The 26,055-nt window shown below is 40.0% G+C and overlaps 1 protein-coding gene across 1 annotated transcript in view; it reads right to left on the reverse strand.

The window, feature by feature from the left end:
* Positions 1 to 26,055, reverse strand: part of DNAI1 (dynein axonemal intermediate chain 1) — a 136,864-nt gene extending 110,809 nt beyond the window's left edge. Inside the window, exons 1-9 of the mRNA XM_031062862.1 lie at positions 25,999 to 26,055; positions 13,900 to 13,956; positions 11,980 to 12,069; positions 11,011 to 11,091; positions 9,127 to 9,253; positions 7,654 to 7,754; positions 6,678 to 6,857; positions 4,909 to 4,968; positions 2,708 to 2,842 (exon numbers count right to left, since the gene is read on the reverse strand). Coding sequence (XP_030918722.1) covers positions 2,708 to 2,842; positions 4,909 to 4,968; positions 6,678 to 6,857; positions 7,654 to 7,754; positions 9,127 to 9,253; positions 11,011 to 11,091; positions 11,980 to 12,069; positions 13,900 to 13,956; positions 25,999 to 26,031 — 864 coding nt within the window. The 5' untranslated portion in view covers positions 26,032 to 26,055. The remainder of the gene's footprint in view (positions 1 to 2,707; positions 2,843 to 4,908; positions 4,969 to 6,677; positions 6,858 to 7,653; positions 7,755 to 9,126; positions 9,254 to 11,010; positions 11,092 to 11,979; positions 12,070 to 13,899; positions 13,957 to 25,998) is intronic.

Consider the following 26,055-nt stretch of genomic DNA (forward strand, 5'->3'; position numbering starts at 1 on the left):
ATTAGAGTGAGAGGCACATGGAGACATTTCTAGGAGTTCTTCATTACAGTCTCCAGGTAAATACTTTTCTATTATTCCAACTTCTATTCCCTCACACATCTTCTTTATAAAATCCTCATCCTTCCTTCTGTTGAAATTCTTGGTTATCTCCCTTCCTTTCCTGTTGGTTGCCTCTGTTGTCTGTTTTGCTAAACCGTGTCTTTCCTGCTTTTCCTAGCAAAAAAGCTGCAATGCATAGCTTCATTTTACTTCTCTTCCCCTAGCGAGAAGCTTCTGTCAAGAACTGCCAAGGCTCTCCTCTCGTCCCTTCCCCTCCCCTCTTTTCTTCTCTGCTTTTCCAGTCATGCACTCCTTTGACCTCTTATTCAGTACCAGTACTGTTTTCTCTCTCTTTTCATTCGCTACATTTTTAAATCCTCATCTAACTCCTACCATCATCTCCAGCTGTGGCTCTAGTTCTTGGATCTTCTCTTTCATGGCCTCCTACCGTAGCTACAGCTTCCATGAGAGACCCACCTGTGGTAATAGCCACTCATTTTATCTTCTTCTTTCCCTTGGGTTAAATCTGGTGCTATCTCAGTAGCTATCATAATTTTTCTTGCTAATACCTAGCCTGACCAAAACAATGGTGGAAATTAATTGTGGCTTCTGGCCATTGCAGCTTGATCCAGATCAGCCATGTCTCCTGCTTGATGTTCCACAGTTCCCTTCAGCAATGACCAAGCACAGTTTGGCCTTAAAAAGCACTCAGCTGGAAAAGCTCCGTTTTAATTAGCATGGTGTAACATATGTAATATGTGAGTTAGCAGCTCCACAAAACCTACTTCTCCATTTGCTGACTTGAGGCCAGAAATACAGATTCTGATGCCATCAGCCTTTAATTTCCATATACCTACATCTGAGCAGACATAATGACTGTTTTAAGTCTGATTTGAGCCTTGGAGTTCTTCAGGTTGCATTTTTCCCAGTTAATGAGTGAAGAATTCATCAGGTTTTTCATACACTTCAGGTTGGTTGATCAGCCTCACAGAGGATCTCAGTTTGGGACACTAGCTCTGTATAAAGAAGATTTTCCTTTCACTTATTGAGTGCATTGACTTTTTGGTTTCCCTTCAAGCGCCCTGGAATGTGTTAAGTGTGAAAAGCAAAACACCAAAGGGACAGATAGCATGAGTGACTGGATTTCAATTTCCCACCGTTGTCAGCAGAGCGGGCAGCAGGTGCTCTACAATATGGTTTCACTTTATTTTCATTTAGCTTTTAGCACCACCCTTTAAGCCTGTAATTGCAATGTTGACTTGAGGCTTAATTCTCCAAAATACACACAGGTGAAAGGTTCACTGGTTTTCAAAAGGACTGTGAATTTCCATGGCACACTTCACAGGAAGAAGCCTATCAGAACACGTTCCTGGTCTCTTTATACTGTAAGGTTTATGCTGGCACTGTGCTGCCTCGTGGCTAAACCAGCCAAATCCTCTGCAGTTGTATTGGCCATATGGTAGGAAAGAGCTAAAGCCAGTTTCAGGAGTCATCTTTTATTAAACACACACACACACACACACACACACACACACACACACACACACACACACACATATATATACACACATATCTATCTATCTATCTATCTATCTATCTATCTATCTATCTATCTATCTATCTATCTATCTATCTATCATCTATCTATATCTATATCTATATCTATAAGTATATCTGTATCTATATGTTGATATGTCCACACCTATTCTAGGAGAAAGTTATGAACTGATTTCCATGATCCTGTATTATAATTATCAGGGTATCTTGCTCCAGTCATTTAAGAAATTATTTCAGTTTGCCTTCTAAATTGTTTACCTTAGACTGGGGAAGAAAGAACCAGCCAGTTAAACCGTAATACAAACTTCCTGAACCCCTTGAAAACATTTTGGAACATGAAGAAGATCTTTCAGGGTTTCCATATTGTCCTATATATCATATGCTCCATGTTTGAAGTGGGATAATATTTTTAAGACAGGGATACTGTCACTTCGATAGAATGAACTGTCGTTCCCACAAGGCACTCCTAGGTTACTCCTGAATCTGGATTAGGAGTCAGTATCACCCTCACAGCAAGGTCACAGCATCAGGTCAGGGCATGGCATGTGTTGGGACACCTGATATTCTGAGAAGCATGCCACTTAGGTATCTATAATTAGAAAATTTATAAATTGTAATTCTATAAAATCATTAAAAATTAAAAAATAGTGAGAAGTGTTTTACTACAGTGCTGTATTTTGAAAGAATCATAAATCTCAGTGCCCTTCAGATTGAAACATTGTATGTAAAACCGTCACCCCTTACAACTCTTTGAAAAATGACAGGGTGTTTCTACCTATTTCATTGTTTTATCTCTCACATAATAATCAAAAATGTGAAACAAACACAGTGCACAAAAACCAAGAGCTATATATCTCACTTGGAAATCTGGTTTGAAAATAAGATTATGCAAAATCAAAATCCTGTTTTATACAGCACAACAGAAATTCTGTTTTGGGAATTCAATTTCTAGCAAAAACTAACTTTTGCATTTCCTAAAGGTGTTTTTTGCCTACTAAGACAACAAGCTACACAGCCAACATGATTTACTTCGACTTTTACTTTTTACTTGCTCTACAGATGCACCCACCAGCACTTTGAACAAGCACTTTCCCCACATTGTGAAACATACCGGTAGCTCCACAACGGATAACTTTCTTCCAGTTTTCTGATCTTCTTTCTTTACTGCCACAGGTTTTGCTTTTTCTTTCTCTTTTGCCTTTTCCATTCTCTCAAGTTCCTCCACATAGGAATCATAGATAAACCACTGAGAGACAGACAGAGGCAGTATTTATCAAGACCTGATCATATTCCTGAGAACAGCCAACTACACCATCACAAAAAATATGATAGTCATCACAACAGTTCAACTGTTCTGGAATTAGCTGAACATCTGTCTTCTTACACAAAAAGTGAAGACTAAAGGTCCAGGATTTTTCAAGAATGATGGAGCATGTCTTATTTTAAGAACATTACAGCATTCTTAACAATTTCTTTCCTCCAACACTCTACTTGCTTATTTGACTCTGTCTGTACCTTTATTTTTGCAGGACTTTGTGTTTGGCTAATTTACCAGTGTTTAACAGGAAACATGCATTAAACATTTGCTTTATGACATTTGTCATGTGGTGTTGGAAAATTAAATTGTAGAAGTTTAACACAATTTAAATTTGGACTCCAACTCTGAAGCATATGATCAAATGGAAACTGAGAGCAGTTTTACATCTTCTGCTATGCCACATGCCACACATGTCTTACTTGAGTAGATCCAAAAGTAACTTCTCTTAAGAATTATTCATTAGTATTGAAATCCTAGTATTGTATCTGAGGCCAGTATATTTCTTTCAGGACAAAACAAAAGGCAATCTGACACATTAGCTTAGGATAGGGAATATGATTCAAATATAGACTATAGACTAGAACATTGAAATAAAGGTACCAGAACACATTAGGAAAAAAAAAAACCAAACAACTGTATTGTGTTGTAAATTTGCAGAAATAAGATGGAAAGATGTTCCAAACGTCGGGGAAAGGACAAAGAAGATGAGACAAGTATGAGAAGGAGTAGAACAGAAAAGTTTGGAATAGGAGATTGGGAACATAAGGAAGAACATAAAGGAAAAAGAGCTGAGGGGAAAAAAGAGTTTATATAAAAATACTATTTTAGACGCACTGAAAATTTCAACAATATAAAAAGAAATCAAAGGAAAACCTTTCCTCTTAGCTTTCAAACATTTAATGCAAAATCTTAGAGGCTAATTATCTTAAAGATCTCTGTTCTAAGTCTCAGGGCATCTCACTGTAAGGAAAAAATGAAAGAAAACTCCAACTGGAGGGAAGGAAGATCTCAACCCAATTACTCTGTAATTTCAGGTTCAGGAACAGAATAGATTACTGTTTTTAACCTGACAGAGATACTTCTACTCCCCTTCCTATCATTTTCCTATACCAGCATTTTTTAAATTGCTGCCATTATGTAACAGAGTCTTCTCCCGTTCCTCTACTCACTAGTACCCAAAAGGTGTTCTCAATACCAGTTTGATAGACTAATTTGAAACAATGTTTATATCTGTTGCAAACACAATTACATTTTACAAATATCTGAGAATTAATCAGCAGAACTGGCTGATTCCCTTCTCACTGAAAGATGTAATATATTTCTTGTGTGAAATTTCATCCAATATAGTTTATTTTACATTTTTAAGGTATGCAGAAAAAGCTACAGAGCCTTTCATCATGAATAGATAGGCACATTTCTGCTACATAAAGCAGAGTTAAGTCTCTTGAAACAGTTCATTTTGCTGTAGTTCTCACTTGGTTCAGCTTCAGGCTTTAGAAACCTGTTTTTGCATAGTGCTAAACCTAGTCAGAGTATAAACCCAAGTGCTGCATATGCCAAATTCCTAACAATACTCCAAGAGAGAGCTATGTCCCTAGATGAGCCAGTACCCTGCAGCCTGCAGCCCACCTCTTGCTGAATCCAAAACTCTTCTCACCCTGTGGTTTCCCCGTTCCCACTCCCTTAAGACTCTCTAAAGCAGACGGGTCAGGGTGGCTGGCAAAAAATAAACCAGTGAAAAGCATCTAAATGGAGACACTTAACCTTAGAAATATAAACCATGAGCAAGTTCACCCATTAAGGCAGAAGAGAGGGTCATACTAGTTTGCTGTCAGAGTCAAATGGGAGACCAAAGCCACAGCAAAGGAATTCATTCTACTGCAAGGAATGCAAACACAATAATTCGGTTTTAACTTTCTCACACCTCAATTTCCAAAATATAGTCTAAAACAACTTTAAAGATAAAAAGGAGATAGATATAGATATAGATTTACCAGGTTAACATTGTCTGAGAAAGTTTCAAAAGGTGCAGGGTCAGTTTGCAACCCCTTTTCCTGAAAAAAGAAAAAGTTAAAATAAGTATAATCTCAGCATTGAAGCATTCTGCAGTACCACAGTCTAGTTGTGAAAACAGTCTGCATTAATAACTTGATATCCAAATGACTCCTAGGGCAATGTACAACACTGTTGGTGATCGTGCAACTATAAAAAGACTTTGTTGTGGGACAAAAGAATGTTCACAAGACCTTCTGATTTTTTCCCAGATACTTCAAATATTTCAGCAGTTAATTTTGAAGGAATTCAAATGGGTTTTTTTCACCTCTATTATTTGAAATGTTCTGGTACCAATTCTGGCACCAGTTATGACATCCTACCAAATTTGAAAAGTTTTGTCCTATATATTAAAAAGCCAGCTGGATACAACAATCAGAACAAAAGAATTGAACAGAGTCAATTCATCTGATGCTACTGAAATAATATTTTTACCATCCTTACATCAACATTCTGAAATAAATTAATATATTTCTATGAAAGATTCCCTTAAAAGAACAGCACCTTCTTTCAAAAAACGGTTGTGTCAGAAAAATTTTAAGAAGCTGCCTGTGGCATTTCACTGACCTCTGAAATGAAGACATCTCAGAGGTGGAAACTGCACATCCAGTACAGCACATAGAAGTATGCAGCTATTTAAGGTCTATATTCTGCTTTCAAAGGCAGAATCCTACACAGACACACAAGCTTCTCCCAATAAAATCATTGGGAAGAAAAGAAAATTCAGATCTGGGAACAAAGAAATAAGAAATTCCATGGCTTCCACTGCGATTTTTGAAAGATGCAGAATCTAAGTTCAAACTTCATAGCAAGCACCCCACTGCTGGACAAACTCTCCTGAGATCTGTCTCCAGCAGCACAGTAACTCATATATCTCTCTGAGTCCTTCACATGTAAAGACATCTAACCCTAGGTGTAATGGCTGTAAGACAACAGACAGGCTCTTTGGGGAAATATACACTCCAATTGTAACAAGGAAAACAAAAGAATTTTCTCTCTGAAACTTGTATACCTGGTGTAGGAAACTCCTTTTTGAGCACTCTGTCAGGAGCCAACATCACCAGGATTGCTCAGTCAGAAGGCCCCATGAAAACATGCTCACAGGGTACGGCTGTAGGTTCAGCACAAAGCTTAGGGAAGGAATATAAGGGTTTGGGTCTGTACTTATTGGAAAGTGCATGCAGAGCAGGAGGGAGATGTACCATGTACAAGTACAGATTTGTCACACTTACATAAGTTTGTTACTCTAGTATTCATGCTTAATACAAGCCCAAACACATTTGTCCTTTTAATATACGGAGATTATATCTTATCTATTATATCTCCTCCATTAATAAGAATTGAGGTACAAAACCATAAAAGTACACAGTGACAAAGAGAAATTGCTTTCACACATTCCAAGTATTTGGCTGCTACCCTAACGTTACTCTGTACATTTTCAGATGAGAAAACAGACTTGAAAAATATGTCCAAGTAGAGGCTTAAGATTTTACAGTAGCATCAAAACTTTTCATAGGCTGTCCAAGAGTTCATGAGGCAAGAAATTTTCAGTCACCACTGTCACTACACCAAATGTTTTACAACAGTACAACCATTATACCTTTTTTCCTAGTAGTACACATAGATCACAGGATATGATACAAACACAGGTGATCTACATGCCCTCCCAAAGGAAAGATCCTCCAAGACACTGAAGGAAACAGCAACATACCCGCAGAGGATATTGGTATGTAGTTGAACCTCTCTCTATGAAGTTGAACTGGTTTGCAAGCTTCCTTTCTGGCGGTTTTTGGGGGGGAGGCTCTTCCTCTGCTGCCTCAGCTGCTTCAGCTTCTTGTTCCCCTTCTCCCCCTCCTTCTTCTCCTCCCTCTCCCTCGCCCTCTCCTTCAGCCTGCAAGAAAAAACAGCAGTGACTTCACCCTGAGAGAATCAGTCATCTCCTTTCTTCTTCTCAGACTGCTGGTTTCTGCTGCCTAGTGAAGGAGACTGTAACTGAAGATTAAATATTTAAGATGCAAATTAGGAGACTTCCAGCACTCAGATCAATGGCATTCTGAAATTATATCTAAATGGGAATATATACATTCAGGGACTGAAATGACTTTAAAACCTGATATAAGAGAGACACCTGACATGAGAGAGATAATATAGCACAGTTGCCTTTGGTAAAATGGACTCAGGGACCCCAAGATTTTGTTAGAGTCCCATTACCCTGTGTTTTCATTTCCTTGCTAGACAACGAGTTTCACCTGAAACTCTGACACTGTGGGTTCTGACACCCTGTGGACAAGAACAGACATTCACAGGCTACTCCTTTCCTATCAGCCTTTAAATCAAGCCACTACTTCATTCATTCAGCTATGTCTAAATCACTTCTCCAGATTTTTGTTTTTCACCACTGGTCATACTGTCCAGGAAGATTCTAGATCCCAGGAGATCATACTTTATTTTGATATAATATCTGGATAAAGACAGATCTGGTATGATCTCCTTGTTCACCTTCTACATCTGAAAAATGGCAGCAGGACCACAGCTGCCCAGGAGAACCTGGAGGTTCTCACCTACAGTACTGACATCTCAGACATAAAATAATCAATCACAGAAGCAAACCCATTTTATAGTAATGTAATTTAAAAGCTAATACTAAAAGTAAAATGGACAGCTCTTAGCTGGCTATAGAGAATTACCTCAGCTCCTTCTGTGGGTTCTTCATCTTTAGTCTCTGCCTCTTCAGTTGGCTCAGTGGCAGCCTCCACAGGAGCCTTTTCCTCCTCAGCAGGAGTCTCTTCTGATGACAGAAAGGACACATGAATGAGCCCAGAATAACAGGACATCTTATCCAATATTCTACAGATACTCTGTCTTCTGGAGCATAGATGTATGTATGTACCCTTCCCTAATGCTGTATCACTAGACAACACAGTAACAACTCCCCACTTTAGAGAACAATTGTTTGCTCAAAGCCACAAAAGGTCACTAGAGTATTTCTAGAATTCATCTGCAGTACTTCTGGATTAACTGAAATAAAAAAATAAATGTTTTAACTCAGAGCAAACTTCTGTAACCCTTTTGATCTGAGTAACTCTGATTCTGGGTATCGCTTCAGCTCCAGACCTTTCTATCCTCCAGAATTTTCTGCAGTTTGTACAACTACTAAGAATGTTTTCAAGGCACACAGAAGTTATAACGTGGTTGTTCTTATTTATATGGATAAAAATTAATATACTAGTCTTGTTTGACAATGATGGATGTCTACATTCCAATCATAGCCTTGACTGTGTAGCCATGCTAGCATAGAGCCACTTGAAACTAATTGGTTTGGAATCTATGAAAAGCACTGCCAAAAATCCATGATTTCATGGCATTGAAGATCCCATTAAACACTTTGCCCCACTTCAAATCATCATACATAGTTTGTTAAATGTAAAATAAAGGAGGCACTGACCCTCAGAAGCTCCAAGCAAAAACTATTCTCAGGAGTTTACCCAGTGTTATCATTGTGCCTGCAGTTACCACTTTGACAGAACACTCATTGTGACAGAAATTCTCCCTTCACAAACAGCAGAAATACAATAAAATCACTAGCCAGTACATAATTCCCTGCTGAAAATTCAAATCTAGAACTCTTTACTAACAACAGAGCTTTCAGTATCTGGTTAATGCATCTTTTTGTCTGAACACTTAAGAGTGTTAGTAGCTCAGATCAAAGGTCCAGGTAGTTCAGGGTTTTGTATCTCACATCGTCTGAAAGTATATGTCTTGGTAAGAATTCAAGAATTGGTCATGCATGTGATAGTTTCCTGAAAAATCACCCAGATTCCAAATATTTCTGCTTTAATACTTTAAATAACTTTCAAAATAGGCTAGGTAGTTTAGACATGTATGTCCAGCTAATGGTAGTGAAAGATGTTTAAAAGACACTAAGTAACTTGGAAAATTTCAGTGTTAGCATTCAAATGACTCAAAAAACCACACACTATTTTCTAGACTGCAACAAACACCTGGCTGGTTACTTTTCTAAATTTGATTGCCAAAAGGCAGGCAAGCCCAAGTAGGAGCAGTTTAATTCTGTGGTAATGCAGCATGATCATTCCATCATGTTGAATAAGAGGAACTAGTGCCTATCTGAAAATTATCGTGGTATCAGACAATAAAGCTACCTGCTTCAGCGCATGATCTGATACTCTGGCGTCTGCCTTCATCTGAATCTTTGTGTATCAAATATCCATTCAAAGTGAAGTGAACAGCTGTATGATCCATATCGTCCACTAGCTTGTATGCTCGTTCCTACAAAAGTAAAACCCAACAAAATCATAGAATCATAGAATCCTGGAATGGTTTTGGCTGGAAGGGATCTTAAAGAACATCTTGTTGAAACGTCCCTGCCTTGGGCAAGGACACCTTCCCCTAGCCCAGGTTGCTTAAAGCCCCATCCAAATTGGCTTTGAACACTCCCAGGGCTGCAGAATCCATAATTTTTCTGGGCAACTGCTCCAGTGCCTCACAATCTTCAGAGTAAAGAACAGCTTAATCCCTATAATTTAGTTTTTAACTGCACCTAAAAGCAAACAGAAGCCACCAAAGAACACAGATGCTTCAATAGTTCACTTACTTTGATTTGCTTACTATGTCAATCACAGCACACTACTGAGCTCACTTCAGTCATTGTGGAGAATCTGAAGATATGGATTACTGATCACCTGTCTATATACTATAAACAAGGAAAGCTTCAGCTCCAAATGGAAGAGAAGAGCTTTTTTTTATTCCACAAGACTGATTTCCTTTCTCTGGAATCTTGCGATGGTTGGTCAAACAAGTACAGTAGCACAGAGGTGAGACAGACATGGGAATATTTTGCTTGGTTTTCTCTTCTCTTAGGTGTTGGTTTTGACAGGGATAATATTCTTTACAGTAGCTACTGTATTTTGGGGCTGTATTTTGGATTTGTGCTGAAAACAGTGCTGATAACACAGGGATGTTTTGGTTATTGCTCAGCAGCACTTGCACAGTTCTGTTCCCCACCTTACCTCATCACTAACTCACCCATCTGACTCCAAGGATATTCCATACCATATGGAATGCTTAGCAAATAAATCTGGGGGGAAAAGAATGCTGGGGGGAAGAATAAGAATGAGGGGAGGGGATGTTTGGAATGATGGTGTGTATCCTACCAAGTAACCATTAAGTGACATGGAGCCCTATTTCCTAGGGATTGCTGAACATCTGCCTCAGGTAGTGAACTAATTCCTTGTTTAGCTTTGTACAGCTTTTGCTTTCCCTATTAAACTGTCTCTAACTCAACCCATGAGTTTTCTCACTTCTACTCCTCTGATTCTCTTCTCTGTCCTACCATGGGAGATAGAGTGAATGGTGGGGCTTAACAGCCAGCTGGGATTAAACCACGACACCCCTCTAAATCTGGGAATAATTCAATGCCAGAGTTGGAGGAGCTGTCTTCATGCCCTTTGATTCAGGGCAAAGCCATCACCCACCCTCCCTACGTCCCTACTGTCTTGGTGGCTGTATATGGTAGTGGCAGAAGGCTGCTACAGGGTAACACAGTGTGTGCCCTGCACATATAAAAGTGAAGGTGCGACTCTTGGATATTTTCTGGCTGTCTGTTGCTCACTCCTACTCATCATGAATAAAGCTGGTCATTGATTTCACAAAACAAATTTCTGAGCTCTCCTACAATTCAATCTTCAAGTGGGGATACTGAGACATAATTCTTACAGACTGAGAAAAACTTTGCCTTTTGTCCTTTAACCACCAAAGAATGGGAAAAGTAACTACATGAGATTAGGTGCAATTATTACCTTCACTGACAGATCTTGTACCGTAATTATGATATCCTACTTCTAAATAAATGAATCAATGCTTTTAGACTTTTACCCTCTACAAAAACCCTTTAAGAACCATTGGCAGTAAATATGTAATAAAATGTAGCTGCATTAAAAGAAAATTTACCTGGTTATAAACCAAAGGAAAACACAAAACCAATTAATTGCAAAAAATTACAGTTTTATATGTCATGTCACACTTACTTTAAAGTTGAATCTGACAATATCTCGGGGAACATGGGGATTATCAGCTGACAAGGTACGTATAATTTCCTGTTTTAATTCCTTTGGAATGGAAACAAAATAGTACTGTAAATAAAACTTCACTACTAATACAATGTACAGCAATAACATCACCATGTTTATGCTCAGTTCACTGCAGATACCACATATACAGCCAATGCTACCACAAGAACAGTGTTTGGGGCCAACCTGCCTCAGAGTGGAATCCAGAACAGTCATCCTGCTTCCTACTCCAGTATTTCAATGGGCTTTCTTGATTTTAATTCTTATCTAAGATATGGTATCACTTGAAAAATGCTAACTGCATTCTATAGGGTGAGACAGACAACTCGTGTCTTTAAAATTTACACTGTCCAAAAATATACAATAAGCTCAGTAGCAGTACTTTTAGGATTGACCACTGTGAACAAAAAAAAATATTGCTGACTATTTTTAGTGCCTGAGTTGGAGGACATACACAAAGCTTCCCTGTCACAGTGATAGTTTAAGGACAGGGAACAATGCTAGGGTTTTATAAGGCAGTGAGCAGAGAGAAACAACTGCAGTTGGAAGGGTGACCAATTGCAATGCTACTGAGCCAACAGAAGAAACAGCAATAAAATTGTAGGACACTTTCCTGTCCTGTGTATTGCACACAGGCACCTGAAAAGCTCAGGACTGGCTCTGGGTCCTCCTTAACTGAGCAAAGCCCCAGCCTCATTTTTGCTTTTGGATTACCTCCAGTTACAGTGCTTTAAGCCCAGAACTGGGTTTCATAGCACATTCTCCCTGTTTTCTTGTTGATGCCGTTTCATATGGTACTGCAGACACTGTACTTCAGCAAGTACTGGACTTTCACTCTTGCAGAATTTCCTCCTAAACCGATGGGTAGGCTTCTGCTTATGGAGTTTCATACACACCTCAAGACAAGAGAGGCATTGCTTTACTCACAGCTTCAGTCAGCTCCAGCTGATCCGGGGATCTGACTGCAGCCCTTCCTGTCGACCCGTCCTCTCCTGTTTCAGGAAACTCATCTTCATCCTAGAACAGGAACGACAAGCTCAGAAATGCAACAAGACTGACAGTTTTGCTTCTTGCCAAAGTAGCACTTCTTGAGGCACAGAGCAAAGAGAGAAAAACAACATTCTCCCACCCATCTTTGCTTTGAGCAGAGCAGAAGAACACAAATGGCAGGCCAAAATCTGAAGATTTCCGTATGGCTACACCTGCCAGCAGGAGTTCAGTGAGTTGGAGGAGCTGCACTCTGAAGATAATTCCTGCCCTGGCACAAAACTGGATTAACTCCAATAACAAAACTCAAGTGATTCCACTTCAATCTCAGTTTAAAAGTTGGCAATTCTGTTTCCCTTGCCACATAATACCCAAGGGTATTATAGGACTTAAGGACTACTCAAGGGCGCAAGCCAAGAACCTGCAATTACTCCTGACTTGTTATTTTATGGGCTACTCTTAGAATTTAGTTTGAAATACAAAGCTGCAGGGATGTGGCTCCTGGAGGAATGTTAACCAATTTCTTGCAAAGGCCAGCATGTCTCATTCTCCAAACAACACACTGCTGCTCTCCCTGGGCTAGCACTGGGCTCATGTCATGATATAAGGTTATTAAAAAGAAAATGAATCACTGAAGGAATGAATTTCAATTAATTGTCCTTACAAAAAAATAGTCAGAACACAAAACTGCTGATTAAAGTGCTTAACTGCTCCAGGCAAAATTTCTCCCTCAGTTCAAATTGTGTAATGAGTTGATTTAAAATAAATCAATCATTCTTGTAAATACAGTTCTCGCAGGCCTGCTGACTTTACAGCCATAGAAAACTGAGGATGAGTCCAAGGTGTAAGTACAGTTTATGGCTGAAACTATAGAGGCTGGACCCAGCAATGCTTTGCTACCTGCAGAGTACCACAAAGGTAAAAAGCACAACGCTGTGTTAAAATGTGCAGTGGCTGAAAGTAACTGAGAAATTTGCATATTTCAAGAGCCCAGGGAAAGTCACAGGCTGCAGCCTTATTTCTTTCCCCAAGGGAGCTGAAATGAGGCAAGCTGTAAGGAAGGTCAGGCGCTCTGATGCACAAGGGACGATGGCTGCAGAACAGTTGTTTGTGATTTAATGCTCCTCACATGAACACCTGCTCGTAGGACATTTATCATACACAACTCGGTGCTAGTTAGTTTAGTGGCTGTTTTCCCAAGTGAATCAGATAAGAAGTATTATGGTTTTAACATATTTACATATGATTTTCATTTAAAAGTAAATAACTTTTCATTTTTAAATGGTGAAAAGAGGAACATTTAATGAGACTGTGATTTGTCCCAAGAAAGTGAAAAGCTGCTTGTCAATATGTCTATTTAAAGGCATGTAGACTGTTCTCCCATTCCTGTCATGGATCCTCCATCCCTCCCAGTGGAGCTAAATAAGAGGAAGGTAGATTAAATCAAGGTATTCAAATAATTTATTTGCCCAATAGTAAAAACATTATCGTAAGTTATTATCAGCTTGTACTTCTTTGTTAAGTGAATATGGGCTATACTTTGAATTTTCTAAACTGAGCAGGCAGATTTCTCGCAGTCTGAGTCAGCTAGTATTTTGGAATTCACATCTCAAATATCTGAATTTAATCTTTTCATATTGCATTTTACCCAAATTGTGCCTTTGTTCCAGGTGATACTTTTTGTCCTAACTTGCTGGTGTATTTCCCTTCTCAGTGGAAACCTACAGCAACTTCTTACTACTAAATCAATTTATATTTTACCAACTTTATAAAAAAACACCTAATTTTTCAGACTAAATCTTGTTTGCATCTCATAGCTGAAAAAAGGAAAAAACATTTTTTAAGACTTGAGAATCTTACCTTTTTTTTACCTTTACCAGCTTTTCCTGCCTTTCCTCCTGAAGGTCCACCTTGGCCCTAAAGTGAGAACACATCCAATGTAAACTTTCAGAGCACTTTCCTTCTGGATTTAACAAAATCAGAATAAAAGTTTGATGCTTGCTCCAATGGTATGTTTTAAAAGCTGAGTATGCCAGCAGTGTGTGTATAAATAATTTGAAGGAAAACCAGTCACTTTTACAACACAAGACAGTGATTTTTCAGCATGAGAAAAATGCCAGGCTCTGTCCTAGTACAACACTACCAGTCTGTCCTAGTCTGTGATACACTCCAAATGTCATACACACATTTTAGTGCCTTGGTCAAACACACTAAAAGGCTGCCCCTGTTTTAAGTGCTTGCATGGCATAGGGAGCCCAAAGACAATAGATCCACACCCATAAAGCCATGAGCAATGAGAAAACATGGAAAACACTGATGAACAGTTGGGAAATGAACCACTGTCAACCCCCCTGCACACATGAAAGCACAGAAAAATTATTATGATGGGCGTTAAGGAAAACAGTTAAACAATTGTTTATAGGGTGTCTTAGAGAGGGAGACTACCCTACCCAGAGTCAAGGAATAACAGAAGGGCACCACTGACCAAGATTTATGAAAATTTAACAGAAAGTAGGAGAGGAAATGAAGAGGATCCTTTTGAGGAGATGCTGAGGGACAGACAGGACCATGAACCCTGAAGGAAGAGAGAGAGCTGGTAAATCGAGCAAAGGAAACAACATTAGAAACCTTGGCAAGAACAGTTTCAGGAAGGATCACAAATAACATTTGATGGTATGGATGAAAAAAGCAGAGGAGTTACTCAGAAAAAAAAAAAGTGTTTGACTTTGTGACAGAAAAGAAGGGGATACTAGACAAGAGGGAAGGAAAACGAAGGGGTGGGAGAGCAAGCTCCCAAGGGCTGATTGATTTTCTTCAGAAGAACATTAGAGTGTGCCTTTCAGCTCAGATCAAAGGTCCATCTAGCCAAGTATCTCTCACCAACACTGTTCAAAAGAAAGTGTCTATTCTATTCTCTCCAGGATGACCTCTTAGTTTGCCACAGGGACTTGAACCTGAAATGCTGTCCTTTTAATTCCATAGCAGTGAATCTTTTTCTCCACAAATTTATTCTGTGATTTTGGAATCCATGCACATTTTTAGCATGCACAGCTTCCACAGCAAGGACTCCCACAGTACAACTACATGGCAATGCAAAGAACCACTGCTTACTTTTTAAGTCTGCCATTTGTTTCTCTCACCTAGTTTTCCTCCTTCTTCTTCTGGAAAGCCCCATTTTATCACAACACCTATTCTTCCTCTTGTCTTCCACATGTCTTAAGAACACTTTCAGGAACACAAGCTTCCACAGAGATTCGTACACTCCCCTCATGATTCCTCCTCATTATGAAAACTAATATTCATTTCCACCACCTACTTTCTAGGTATTAAACAATTAAGCAGCCAGAAAGACTTTGACCCAGAATCCCAAAGCATTGCTCATCAAGCCCCATTACTTGCTAAGTCTTGACAATAAGAACTCAAAAAAGAAATATTTTCAGAGGAGAACAAAGTTCAACAAAAATGTGAGACAGTGTCTCTGTGTTATTTCTCTTTGTACAAGCTAAGACACATAAAACTGCTGTTACTAACGAGGCATTAGGGATTGTCTTTATTCCAGAAGATACATATTAAGAGCCATGAAAAATGAGCAGAACTACACATTTCTGTGCTTAGAAAATATGCCTCACTTCAAAATACTAATTTTTGTGATGCAGGTGGAGAAGATAAAACTTATAACATGTCCTTTTATAGTCTCACATGGGCAGATTGCAGAGCAGAGGCTAAGAGGTCCTGTGTCACAACCACTACTGAGATGACTGGATCAAGCAGCTGGCCTGTCTCCCCTATGTGATTGCTTGGCAATGGGCAAAAAAGGGCTCTCTCTAACAAGGACCTTGCTATGTGTGAATTGATGTGACTTAAACAGATTTTCAGAGCAGAATTTTATTCAGATCCAAATCAAAATCAGACTCCTGATTTTAAACATGAAATAAAGTCTACTTACTATTATCCTTTGTGAGTGGGTCTACAAAAGTGTTTATCCATTAGCAAAGACATTGCCAAGGCGATTTGAGGATAATTGGTTTTAGCAGTTGCACAGATTTCAATTAACATACCCCAAAGAGCCACCTGTGAATAAATATCTGCAACAGTATTACAATCTAAAAGTGAGACTAAAGAAAAGATACAGCTATGAGTGCACTCTAAGGAAGCAACACAAACCCTGCCCTGCTTCCCCTACCATAAAGAGTTTGTAGAGTAGAACATGAACAATTTTTCTAATCAACCAGGGACCGGTGGCTAGTTGGCTCTATTTCCCTCGTCTTTGTACACAACTATCATATGGTTTACAACTGGAATTTAATGATGCAGTACAGGCCTGGTATGACAGAGAGACCCTGAGGAGACTCAGGATATGGCACAGAGGAGTACAGGCAGGGCATGAAAAGACATGAAGCACATGTCATCACAGACCCCACAGCTGTAAGCATCTAACCACTGGCCAGTTAGAGAATGGCAGGTCTGCAAACAGGGGAACCGAAGAAAATCTGGTTTACGTGTAGCAAAGAAGGAAAAAAAATTAGTATCTAGCACACTGAAAAAGCACCATATGCAGCAATATCAGGTGTAATGTGGAGCACCAGACCAACGGAAAAAGGGAAATATATTAGCTAGCATATAAAAGAAACTCCAGGTAAAGCAGAAACTATCAAAATGGACATCTCAATCCTCCCCAAAGAAGGTCTCCAGTTGCTGACAACTTATCGTAACATCCCCACCAGCACCACCACCAACAGCAAAATCAAACCATCAACTTTAGGAATCAGAGCACTGGAAAAGCAAATACAAGAAAAGAAGTAGAAACTGGGAAGCTTTTTTTTTTTCTCAGCAACTTCAACTGCAGTATCACAATTAATGATTTTTTTTTTTGCACAGAAGTATTTCTTATTTTCTTAAATGAATACATCTGGACAGACAATAATGTTTAGACTAAAATTTCAGTCACACTGACATGAAATTTTTAGCTTTATAAGTTGTGCCTTCCCTTTGCCCATAAACAAGATTTTGAGTGCAACAAAGTTTACAGACTATTGCAAAATACAATACAGAGTCTGAAAGTCTTAGCTTTGATTCTATTAATGTTTTTAACCTTTATCAAAGGATGGCTGTTGTGTATAACTGGGAGAGGGTATTCAAGGAAGAGGTTTCATTGCATCTGTCAGTGAGATATAACAGCCTTCTCCATGCTTCTCCTTCTTTCCTACCAGCCTCTACTTGCTGATTGTGACAGCTTGCTTTAGGGCTCCCTGGAACAAAGCCAAGTAGTACCCCACAGCAGGGAGCAAGCACATGACTGACAGACATAAAATTATTATGTCTGGTATTTTGAACTGAAGAAATTCCTACTACTCCATCCAATCTAAACAGTGATGCTTTAGAACTACTTTGTTATGACACAGATCCTTGGTCAAATGCTGCACTGTATAGACATAGCACATGCCAAAGACATGATAAACCCGAAGTGGGAGGATGGGAGCCAGCAGACAGAGATCAGCATGGATCTGGGGCTTTCTTCTCTGTGTGCTCCACGAAGGTAGAACAGCCATACCTGGAGCCATCTAAGAAGAAGCTGGTCCTTAGCTTATTCTGGGGTTGTTCAGCAAAACTCTTGTCTCCTGCCCAGATAAAACATCCCTCCCAATGCAGAGGCCTACTTCAACAACAAAAGTTGAATGACTTTTTTGTTGGATATTCTGGACTTTCACAAGTGAAGGTAGAGACTCTAGTTCACTTGACTCAGTACACTATTGAAGTCAGCATAAAAAGCAAAGACACTTTGCTCTGCAAGCATCATTTCTGCTACTGCCACCTATGCTGCAGAAGGTGCATCCCAAAGTATCTCAGACTTTTGGAATCAGCTGGAAGGTGGCACAAAGATGAAAAAATAAGATGAGGAAAGATGAGTTGCTAATATTTTGGCAATATTAGCAGTACATGAAGGTCATCAAAACCAGCAGATCTGTTTAAAACTATTACAAGCTGGGGAGCAAACATAAATCAGTCAAAAATACAAAATCTTTTACTGTTTCCTAATTCAGATAATAGCACAGACAATACTGCTGTGCTGCCTGATGAAAAGGGCAGTCCTGACATTCCTTTTTATTGGTGTTTCTGTGCTTTGTTCTTTTGCTGGCTTTTTTTGCAGGCTCCTGCTCTCTGTAAATCTTTCCAAAGCCAGAACACTTTCCTTTTTAATACCTTTTCTTAAAAGTTCTCTCTGCCACATTAGCTGTAAAGAGTCCTTAATATCACCGAGGTAGTTTGTGTCCTGTCACCATGGCTTCCCCATTTTTCTTTTTACTGTAACAATGCATTACCCATAAACTATGATTAAAAATGTAATCCTTTTGCTCTGACAGCTACCTAAATATATCACACAGTGTTCATACAATAGGGAAGAATTCACAACCACATCTGCAATAAAAACAAAAAATAAATTAAAACTGTGAATCAACATAATGATTGTATATTCAATATTCACTAGTAAGACGTTTAAAATAACTTGCCTTCATATGCATGTTTAAAATTCAACCACATTTTTGTGTCTCACATTAGCTATAGGGGAAAAAAAAAAGTTAACTATTATTAACATCTCAAAGAGAAGCATTCAGAACTTAGAAAATGTGAGAATTAAGGTTGCCGGGGAAACATTCATTTCATTCCACTGGGCACAGGCATTATGATACACAGCTTAATTCCATAGTCACACACTTTGTTTTTTGCAGGTTTCCTGCCTCACTTCAGTCCTCCCAGGTTATGTTGCTATAGATTATTAGTTCATATTGTTCAGTATCTAGAGTGGTGGGGGGTTTTGGTAATCCAAAGCCTAAATAAGACATCCAACAAAGAACTAATCAATCCAAATAGTTACATTTTAGCAAATTCTAGATAAACTAAAGATGGTTTTGCTACAGGAAAAAAAAAATCAACTGTCTTCCTAAATCTTCCTAATAAATGTGCTTCTATCCCTGCCTTTAATAATATTAATTAACAAGGAGTGTGAATAATCATGAGGAATTTATATTAGGGAAAAAAGAGTAGACATGGTTGCTAGGGAACGAAGGAACAAGCAGGAGGCATTAAGGAGTTTCTCACCTCCAGGTCACCATCGTGACTCTGACCACTCCAGGAGATGCTCAAGTGCTCCAGAGAAAAATGCCAGAGTCAGAATTAATGGAGGCTAATAATGTTTACTCTGACGACTATCTTACATTAAATAACTTAACAGATTGCCACACTTCCAACAGCAAAAAGATATTAGAAGCCTGCGACAGTCATCGTACTTAGATGAAGGCTGCAGAAGACCCAAGTTACTGTTTCTTTCTGGATCTTTCTTCCAGGGTGTGTATGATATTAGCACATACGAATTCTTCCCTGGGCCAGACGTCTACTATGCTACAAGACAAATTGACTATACACTACAGCAAAGATACCATAATTCAACAGGATAATAAAAATGAAAAGAGGAAACAGATGAAAAGTGATGTTTTAAATGCTATTTAATATTCCTTTCCCTTCTCACAGTTCCCTCGATCACAGAGAAGCCACCAAGAGGTACAAATAGCTGCAAAATCAAGTCCTTCAGCAGGGAGTCTTTCTGCTGCTCAGCTATTCAACAAGAACTTCCAATTGTATTTTGGGTAGGATGTCTGGATAATATATATTTAATTTTTCTGTAGTCATAAAATAGGAAAACAAAAATGAGAAGAAACTACTGGTGACTTTCTAAAGACCATTGCTGTAAATGAGAAAGAAGATTTAAAAGAAAGCCCTACCAGGCTGGCATTTCATAAGAGGTATCATATTTCTGCATCCTAAAAGACAGGGATAGTGAAGGGAACCATCAAAGACTTGCAATGTTTAATAGATGTTTTGCCCTCAACTCCCCAGTAATATTACCAGATTACCCTGCAATGAAGAAACTAAAAAAATCACACTCAACCATACATTCAGGTCTTGTTCTTCTTGTTGACTGTATCTACATTTTTTTTCACATTGCTCTCCCTTTTGCTGGAGACATGACAGTCACGAATTGCTGATCTGAATTTATACAAAAGAGACAGGACTACCAGTACCTATTGCTATTCACTATTCTTGACTGAATATCAAAAGCTCTGAAGTTTTTTCAAGTCTGTTTCCCTCTGAACTGCTTTTCCTAGAGCCTTGCTTTTCAACTATTTTATCACTTGCTGCACAAATCCTCTGACTTGTCAGTGGCAATTCTGGTGGTAACTAAATCCTGGTGACCTAGGAAGCAGAGATTTCCTCTCAAGAGCCAGTGTTCATTTAAAACCAGATTGAATCCCGAATTGGTGAGCATAGAAACCCTCCTGGAAAAATGTGTCTATTCCTCAGGTTCAGTCCCAAGGCCAGCCCTGTCTATCCAAACAGGAGATGCAATGATTGCTCCCACATGTGCTGTGCTGCCATCCAGGATAAGGGCTGTCACTGCAGCCTTTGCTGACTGGTACAGATCGCTGGCCGGGGTCTCTGTACAAATCACAAATGGGACAGGACTGCTAGGAACGAGTCTTGAGCTGTTTTGTTTCCCAGCATCAGTCTCATTATATGGTTATGACAATGGGAAGATGCCATCAGCTCACATCCCAGGCAGCAGACCAAGAACTTAATGTTGCAACTTACTTTAAAAGTTTTTTGACCAATCACACAAAGCAGAGCATATTGACAGTAGTTCTATCCAATCATCATAAGCACACGTATCCTTGGTTAAAACAATGCTTGCTTCTTTTGAATACAATACCTGCTTGTAAGCCTTAAAACAATGCACAGAGCTCCATTATTAAGCTTAGAAGATCCTAATATCTTGCTAGATATACTTTTCTGCAGCTTAGGGAGTTATTCTAGACAAGCATTAATACACAGACCATTGTTCTATATGTCGTTACTTTTCTACTTCTTACATAACTTTTCTGCTGACCAATCTCATGGCTACTGCTTAGCTCTAATCACAGTTCTGCTGTCTCTGAGGCCTGCCTTTTGCAGCTTTCCCAAAACCCTCTGACTTGATGGATTCCCACAGTACATCTTTCTCCCGTACTGCCAGATTAAACTGCCCCTTTCAGACTAGATCTTTTAATGGGTCACTGTATGGTGAGGAGCCAGATGCCACTATTCAGTGACTCTTTGAGAAATGTAAAATTTGTCCTTATGCTTAAAGCATAAGGGTGGACAAGTAGACCTGGACTCACAGATCCAGCCTAAAATACCAGAGAGCTCAGTAGCAGTGATGATGCATGTTGGTCACTCTGACAAGCTGAAGTGTCAGTTCATATTAGAGGTAATTTTCCAAGAGCTGAAAATTGATTACATATTAATGAAACACTCATCAGGGAAAATGAGAAACTCAGACTATATTTTTTTAATATAATTAAAGAGACATTCCTGCAGAGCCTTTATGCTCCTCATGCTAGCTGTCACCATAATACAATCAGGCTACAAGGCTGAGCAATCACAGAACGCTCCTGTTAAGTTCAGTTCATCTTCCTGAGCAGGGACAGTAATTTCCACTTCCTCTACAGCACAGCACAGAGATTAACTAGAATTGTGGGGAAAATGTAATGTACTTGTAAGGTAGTAATGCACTTGTTGGATTCTAAAAGAAAGAGGTAGAGACATTAAGAGAGCTAAGACTGGCACTTCTGTAAAACAATTTTGTAAGTTTCCTGCTAGCTTTTTATTCCTGTTTTGAATATTAACAAACTCCATAGTAAACCACCAGTTGGCACAAGGAGCAAGAAATCACAGCATGGAAACAAAGTCACTTGAAGCCTGCCCTGTAGCAGATATTTATTTGCACACACTAGGGATGCCAATTTAAGAGCTATTTGCCAATACACTCTCTAATGCTTTCTGAGCAACACTAAATGGAATGTTTGCTTTATACTCCATGGATATTTTAATGCATGTGTAAGAACAAGTAAGCACCTTTAAAAGCCTTCTCAGTGGAAGAAAAAAATACAGAAAATAAGAAAATACAAAAAAAGTAAACCGTGTCTCATTGTTTTCTGTATTTGGGGAAGAGGTCTATTTGTTTCTTTTGTGACTTGCTGAACAGCAAAGAAGCTGTTTCAATGTCAGTGAGTGCAAGACCACAAGGGTAAAAAGAAATGCCTCTCTGTCCTAATTCAGACCCTTTCTTAGTACTGCTTAAGTGATCTGTTCCTGCAGTGGGGTTAACCCTAACTGATAAGATTGAACAGTCTGGCTTTGTATTTTAAGTGCTAAATGTATGCAAGATCTGCTAAGGAGCCATAATATGATCTTGCTTCTCCTTGAGGTGGGTGCAGCCACCGAGGTACACAAGGGTGTAGCACAGGGTGTTCAACACAGCTGACTCAAGGATTTTCCTTGAGCTGCATAGCAAAGGCACGGAAATCTGAAACAAACACTTCCAACCTGTCAAACATGTTCAAAACAACAATCTCAAAATAACTGACCACTTTCTCTCATCACCCAGGACCACACACGGGACTGACACAAGACCAACAGGATGCTGTTCCCTGCCCTAACACTTTTGGCATGCACATGCCACACATCTCTGCTGTTAACACCATACTTCTGAGTGTCCTGCTTGCCATGCTCAAGACCTCATTTTTCAGGAAAGCTGAGAATCTGATGCACTCATTCCCTTCAGTCTGATGCAGGAAAGTTGGCTTATGCCTTTTCATAATTCCACATCCCTACAAAAATTGTTGAGCTCAATTGTGCATAATGTATTTCAGATATGAAAGGAATGGTGTTATTGAAGTATAGAACATATACCTAGGTGCTATTTCCAAAGCTGCATTGGAAGCAAAAAGATCCAGACATATAACACTATTTTAAGACTTTGAACATTGAAACACTAAAATGTTTCTGTTAATGTACAGAAATATATGAAAGCCTACAGGCATTTATGAATAAGGCTTGATCAACTCAAATAATTCATCCAGAACACAGACTTAAATTCTTATGATTAGCCCAACTTTGACATATTTTCACCCATCAGGAGGCTGGAGACTGAACTGGAGGCAGAAATCATCTGGATAAAGAAAAAAAAGGAGTGAAACAAAGTAAGAAACTGATGCTAGAGGAGAATGCAGATACAAGACAGGCACAGAAGAAGAGCAGACAACCCCCATATAAGGAGGAGAAGAAACAAAACAAGAATTTATCACTGAGCATGTGAGGAACATGGAGTCATGAAAGCAGAGGAGGAGCTGGAAGTGATACATGGTAAAAGGGAAAAGGTGTACAGGTAAGTATCCCACCTTTGAGAACAATCTCAGGAAGAAAATTCTCAAAGTGAAAGCAGTCAGCAGTGAAAAACCTAAGAGGCAGAGCAGAATAAAGCAATATATAAAAACAGAGAAATAAAAAGCACATGGGCAGGGGGAAAGAGCATAATACTACAGGAGAATTCTTGTCAAGAATTGGAACCTAAACCTTGACCCACCAATTAGTTTTACAGTGGCCACTATGGCCAAGTAGATATCAAACATCAGGCCCTGGCTGGGCAGTGACCAGCACAAAGGCATTCACTCCCCACACTCCCAAAGGCATTGAGATGTCATCTGTACTCTGAGTCAGAGAAAATGAGGGGAAATTGTGTAGTTGACTACCTCTGGACTCAGAGGTAGTCAACCACACAATTCCTCCACTTCAAGATAGTCTAGCAGATAAAAGGATGTGAAACAGCAATCAGATTTAACAAGCTCAAGGCAAATATAGAAAATGTAATAAAGAACAAGTTAAAATTATTGCCTTTTAGGTTATTGTGATGAAAGTTATGTGAAAAGCCAAACATCCTCAGAGTTTAAACAGTTAATGATGTTTCAAGAGCTTTGAAATAAAAGGAATGCCTTCACAGCAGATTAAGTTTTTCAATCGAAGCCACTCCATTTCAGAGTATTGAGATAATGGCTACTGAAAATGATTGAAAATATTTATGTGGAAATTCTGAAAATAAAAGAAACTGAAATTCAGAGCAAGAATTTCATCCTCAGTTTAGTTCACATCATTATTAATGTTTTTTTTACAATTTTAGCACAAACATCTTTATTCTCTAGGACTGGATGTGGGTTTTGATTCTGAGTTTGTGCCCTTTGAAAACATTATAAAGCCCTTTGTATTTTGGTACTTATTAGTACTTACTAGGGAATTAGGAATGTCAGAGTGATCCTCTCACTCTTGCTGACATGCCTACTAACCCTCCTCCCATCAACCCTAACATCAAGTGTGTTAGGATTGATCTAATAATGTTAACAAAAGGGTTTTATCAGCTAGGCCACCATCCGTTTTTTAATTAAACACTTTGATACTCCAGTAGCAGACAAGACCCAAGAATTACTCAAATTAATCTGAGTTTTTATCCTAAAAGAGGATGCATGCAGACATGTCTACACAGAGCCCAAAGGATTACAGTGAGGTCTCACAGACAGGGACCCCACAGCAGTCTAGGTTTAGGGCCAGGAAGGGTAGCAAATTACTCCTCTTCATTGCTTGAGCTGAGTGAAGACCAAATAGCAAAGCAAAAAGAAAAGAGACAAAACTCACAGCTGGGTGAATTTTTTTTAAATTTTGTAAAAAAGGTTATTTTAACTTGTCTACTCAGTGTCTCTGGGAGATCTGTGGGCAGGCTGGAGACACCTTGTGCGCATTAGGACCCGCCTTGGAAGGGGTGCTGCATACTGGAAGAGTGATGAAATGGCCTGACAATCTCTGAGGACTTTGTAGTCTCACAGGACTGAACAGCATGGTGACAAAGTGAGGAGTGCTGCAGCTTTGGGACAGGCTGGTTTGAAGAGCTGTGTAATGCCACAGAACTCTCAGGGCATCACGAGCAGCTGAAGGGACAGCATGACAGAGTATGATGCAGCCAGGACTCAACAGGGCCAAGAGGGGCTGTGCTGACTCCACTGCCACACCCAGCCCTGTGGGTTACAGCTCTGTGGGGCAACCTAAGCTGTCACTTCAACCCCTCAGCTCTGCTTAGTAGCATCTGGGTGTATTGGCAGTTGATGAGGTGACTGTGAGCCCACAGTGTGCCCCTGCTGCCAGTGATATCCTTTGGTGCATCAGGTGGCCAGCAGGTCAAGGGAGGTGATCCTGTCCCTCTACTCAGCCCTGCTGAGGGCACATCGGGAGTGCTCTGTCCCCTTCTGGGCTCCTCAGCACAGAGAAAACAAGGAGCTACTGGAGAGGGTCCAGCAGAGGCCACAAGGATGATCTGGGATCTGAAACATCTCTTTTACAAGGAGAGATTGCATGTTCTGATGCACTGCTGGCCCTGTTCAGCCTGGAGAAGACTGAGAGGGGATTTCATTAATACATATAAGGTGGGTGACAAGGGGATGGTGCCAGACTCTTTTCAGTGGTACCCAGTGACAGGACAAGGAGCAGTGTCTATAAACTAAAATACAAGAAGCTCCACCTCAACCTGAGGAAGAACTTCTTTATGCTGAGGATGGCAGAGCACTGGAACAGCTGTGCAGGGAGGTCCTAGAGTCTCCTCTCTGGAGACATCCAAACCCCACCTGGATGTGTTCCTGTGTCACCTGCTCCAGGTGGCCCTGCCTTGGCAGGGGGGTTGGACTGGGTGACCTCCGAGGTTCCCTTCCAGCCCTGATGGTTCTGAGGTTCTGTGAACTCGGAGGGAAAGATCTGTGCTGCACGCAGTGACGTCACGGGTGGCGGTTTGGGGAACGGTGACGTCACCGCTGGTGTCACACCAAGGATAGCGCTCAGAGGAGGAACCGAGGGCAACAGGGTCACACCGAGAGCTCAGAGGAGGAACTGAGGGCAACAGGGTCACACCGGGGCTGCTCAGCGACCTTCCCTCTGCTGGGCTGCCGCCTCACGCGAGGCGCCGCGGTGACGCCATTGGGGTGTGACGTCACGGCGCATGTGGTGACGTCACCACGGCGTTGCCACCACGGGAGTGCGGCAAACCCTTACCTGCCGGCGCCTGTCGGCCGCCTTGGGGGGCATGGCCGTACCTCAGCACAGCGGACA

This window comes from Geospiza fortis, unplaced genomic scaffold (genome assembly GCF_000277835.1).
Source record: "Geospiza fortis unplaced genomic scaffold, GeoFor_1.0 scaffold878, whole genome shotgun sequence".
In the NCBI taxonomy this organism is placed as follows: Eukaryota; Metazoa; Chordata; class Aves; order Passeriformes; family Thraupidae; genus Geospiza; species Geospiza fortis.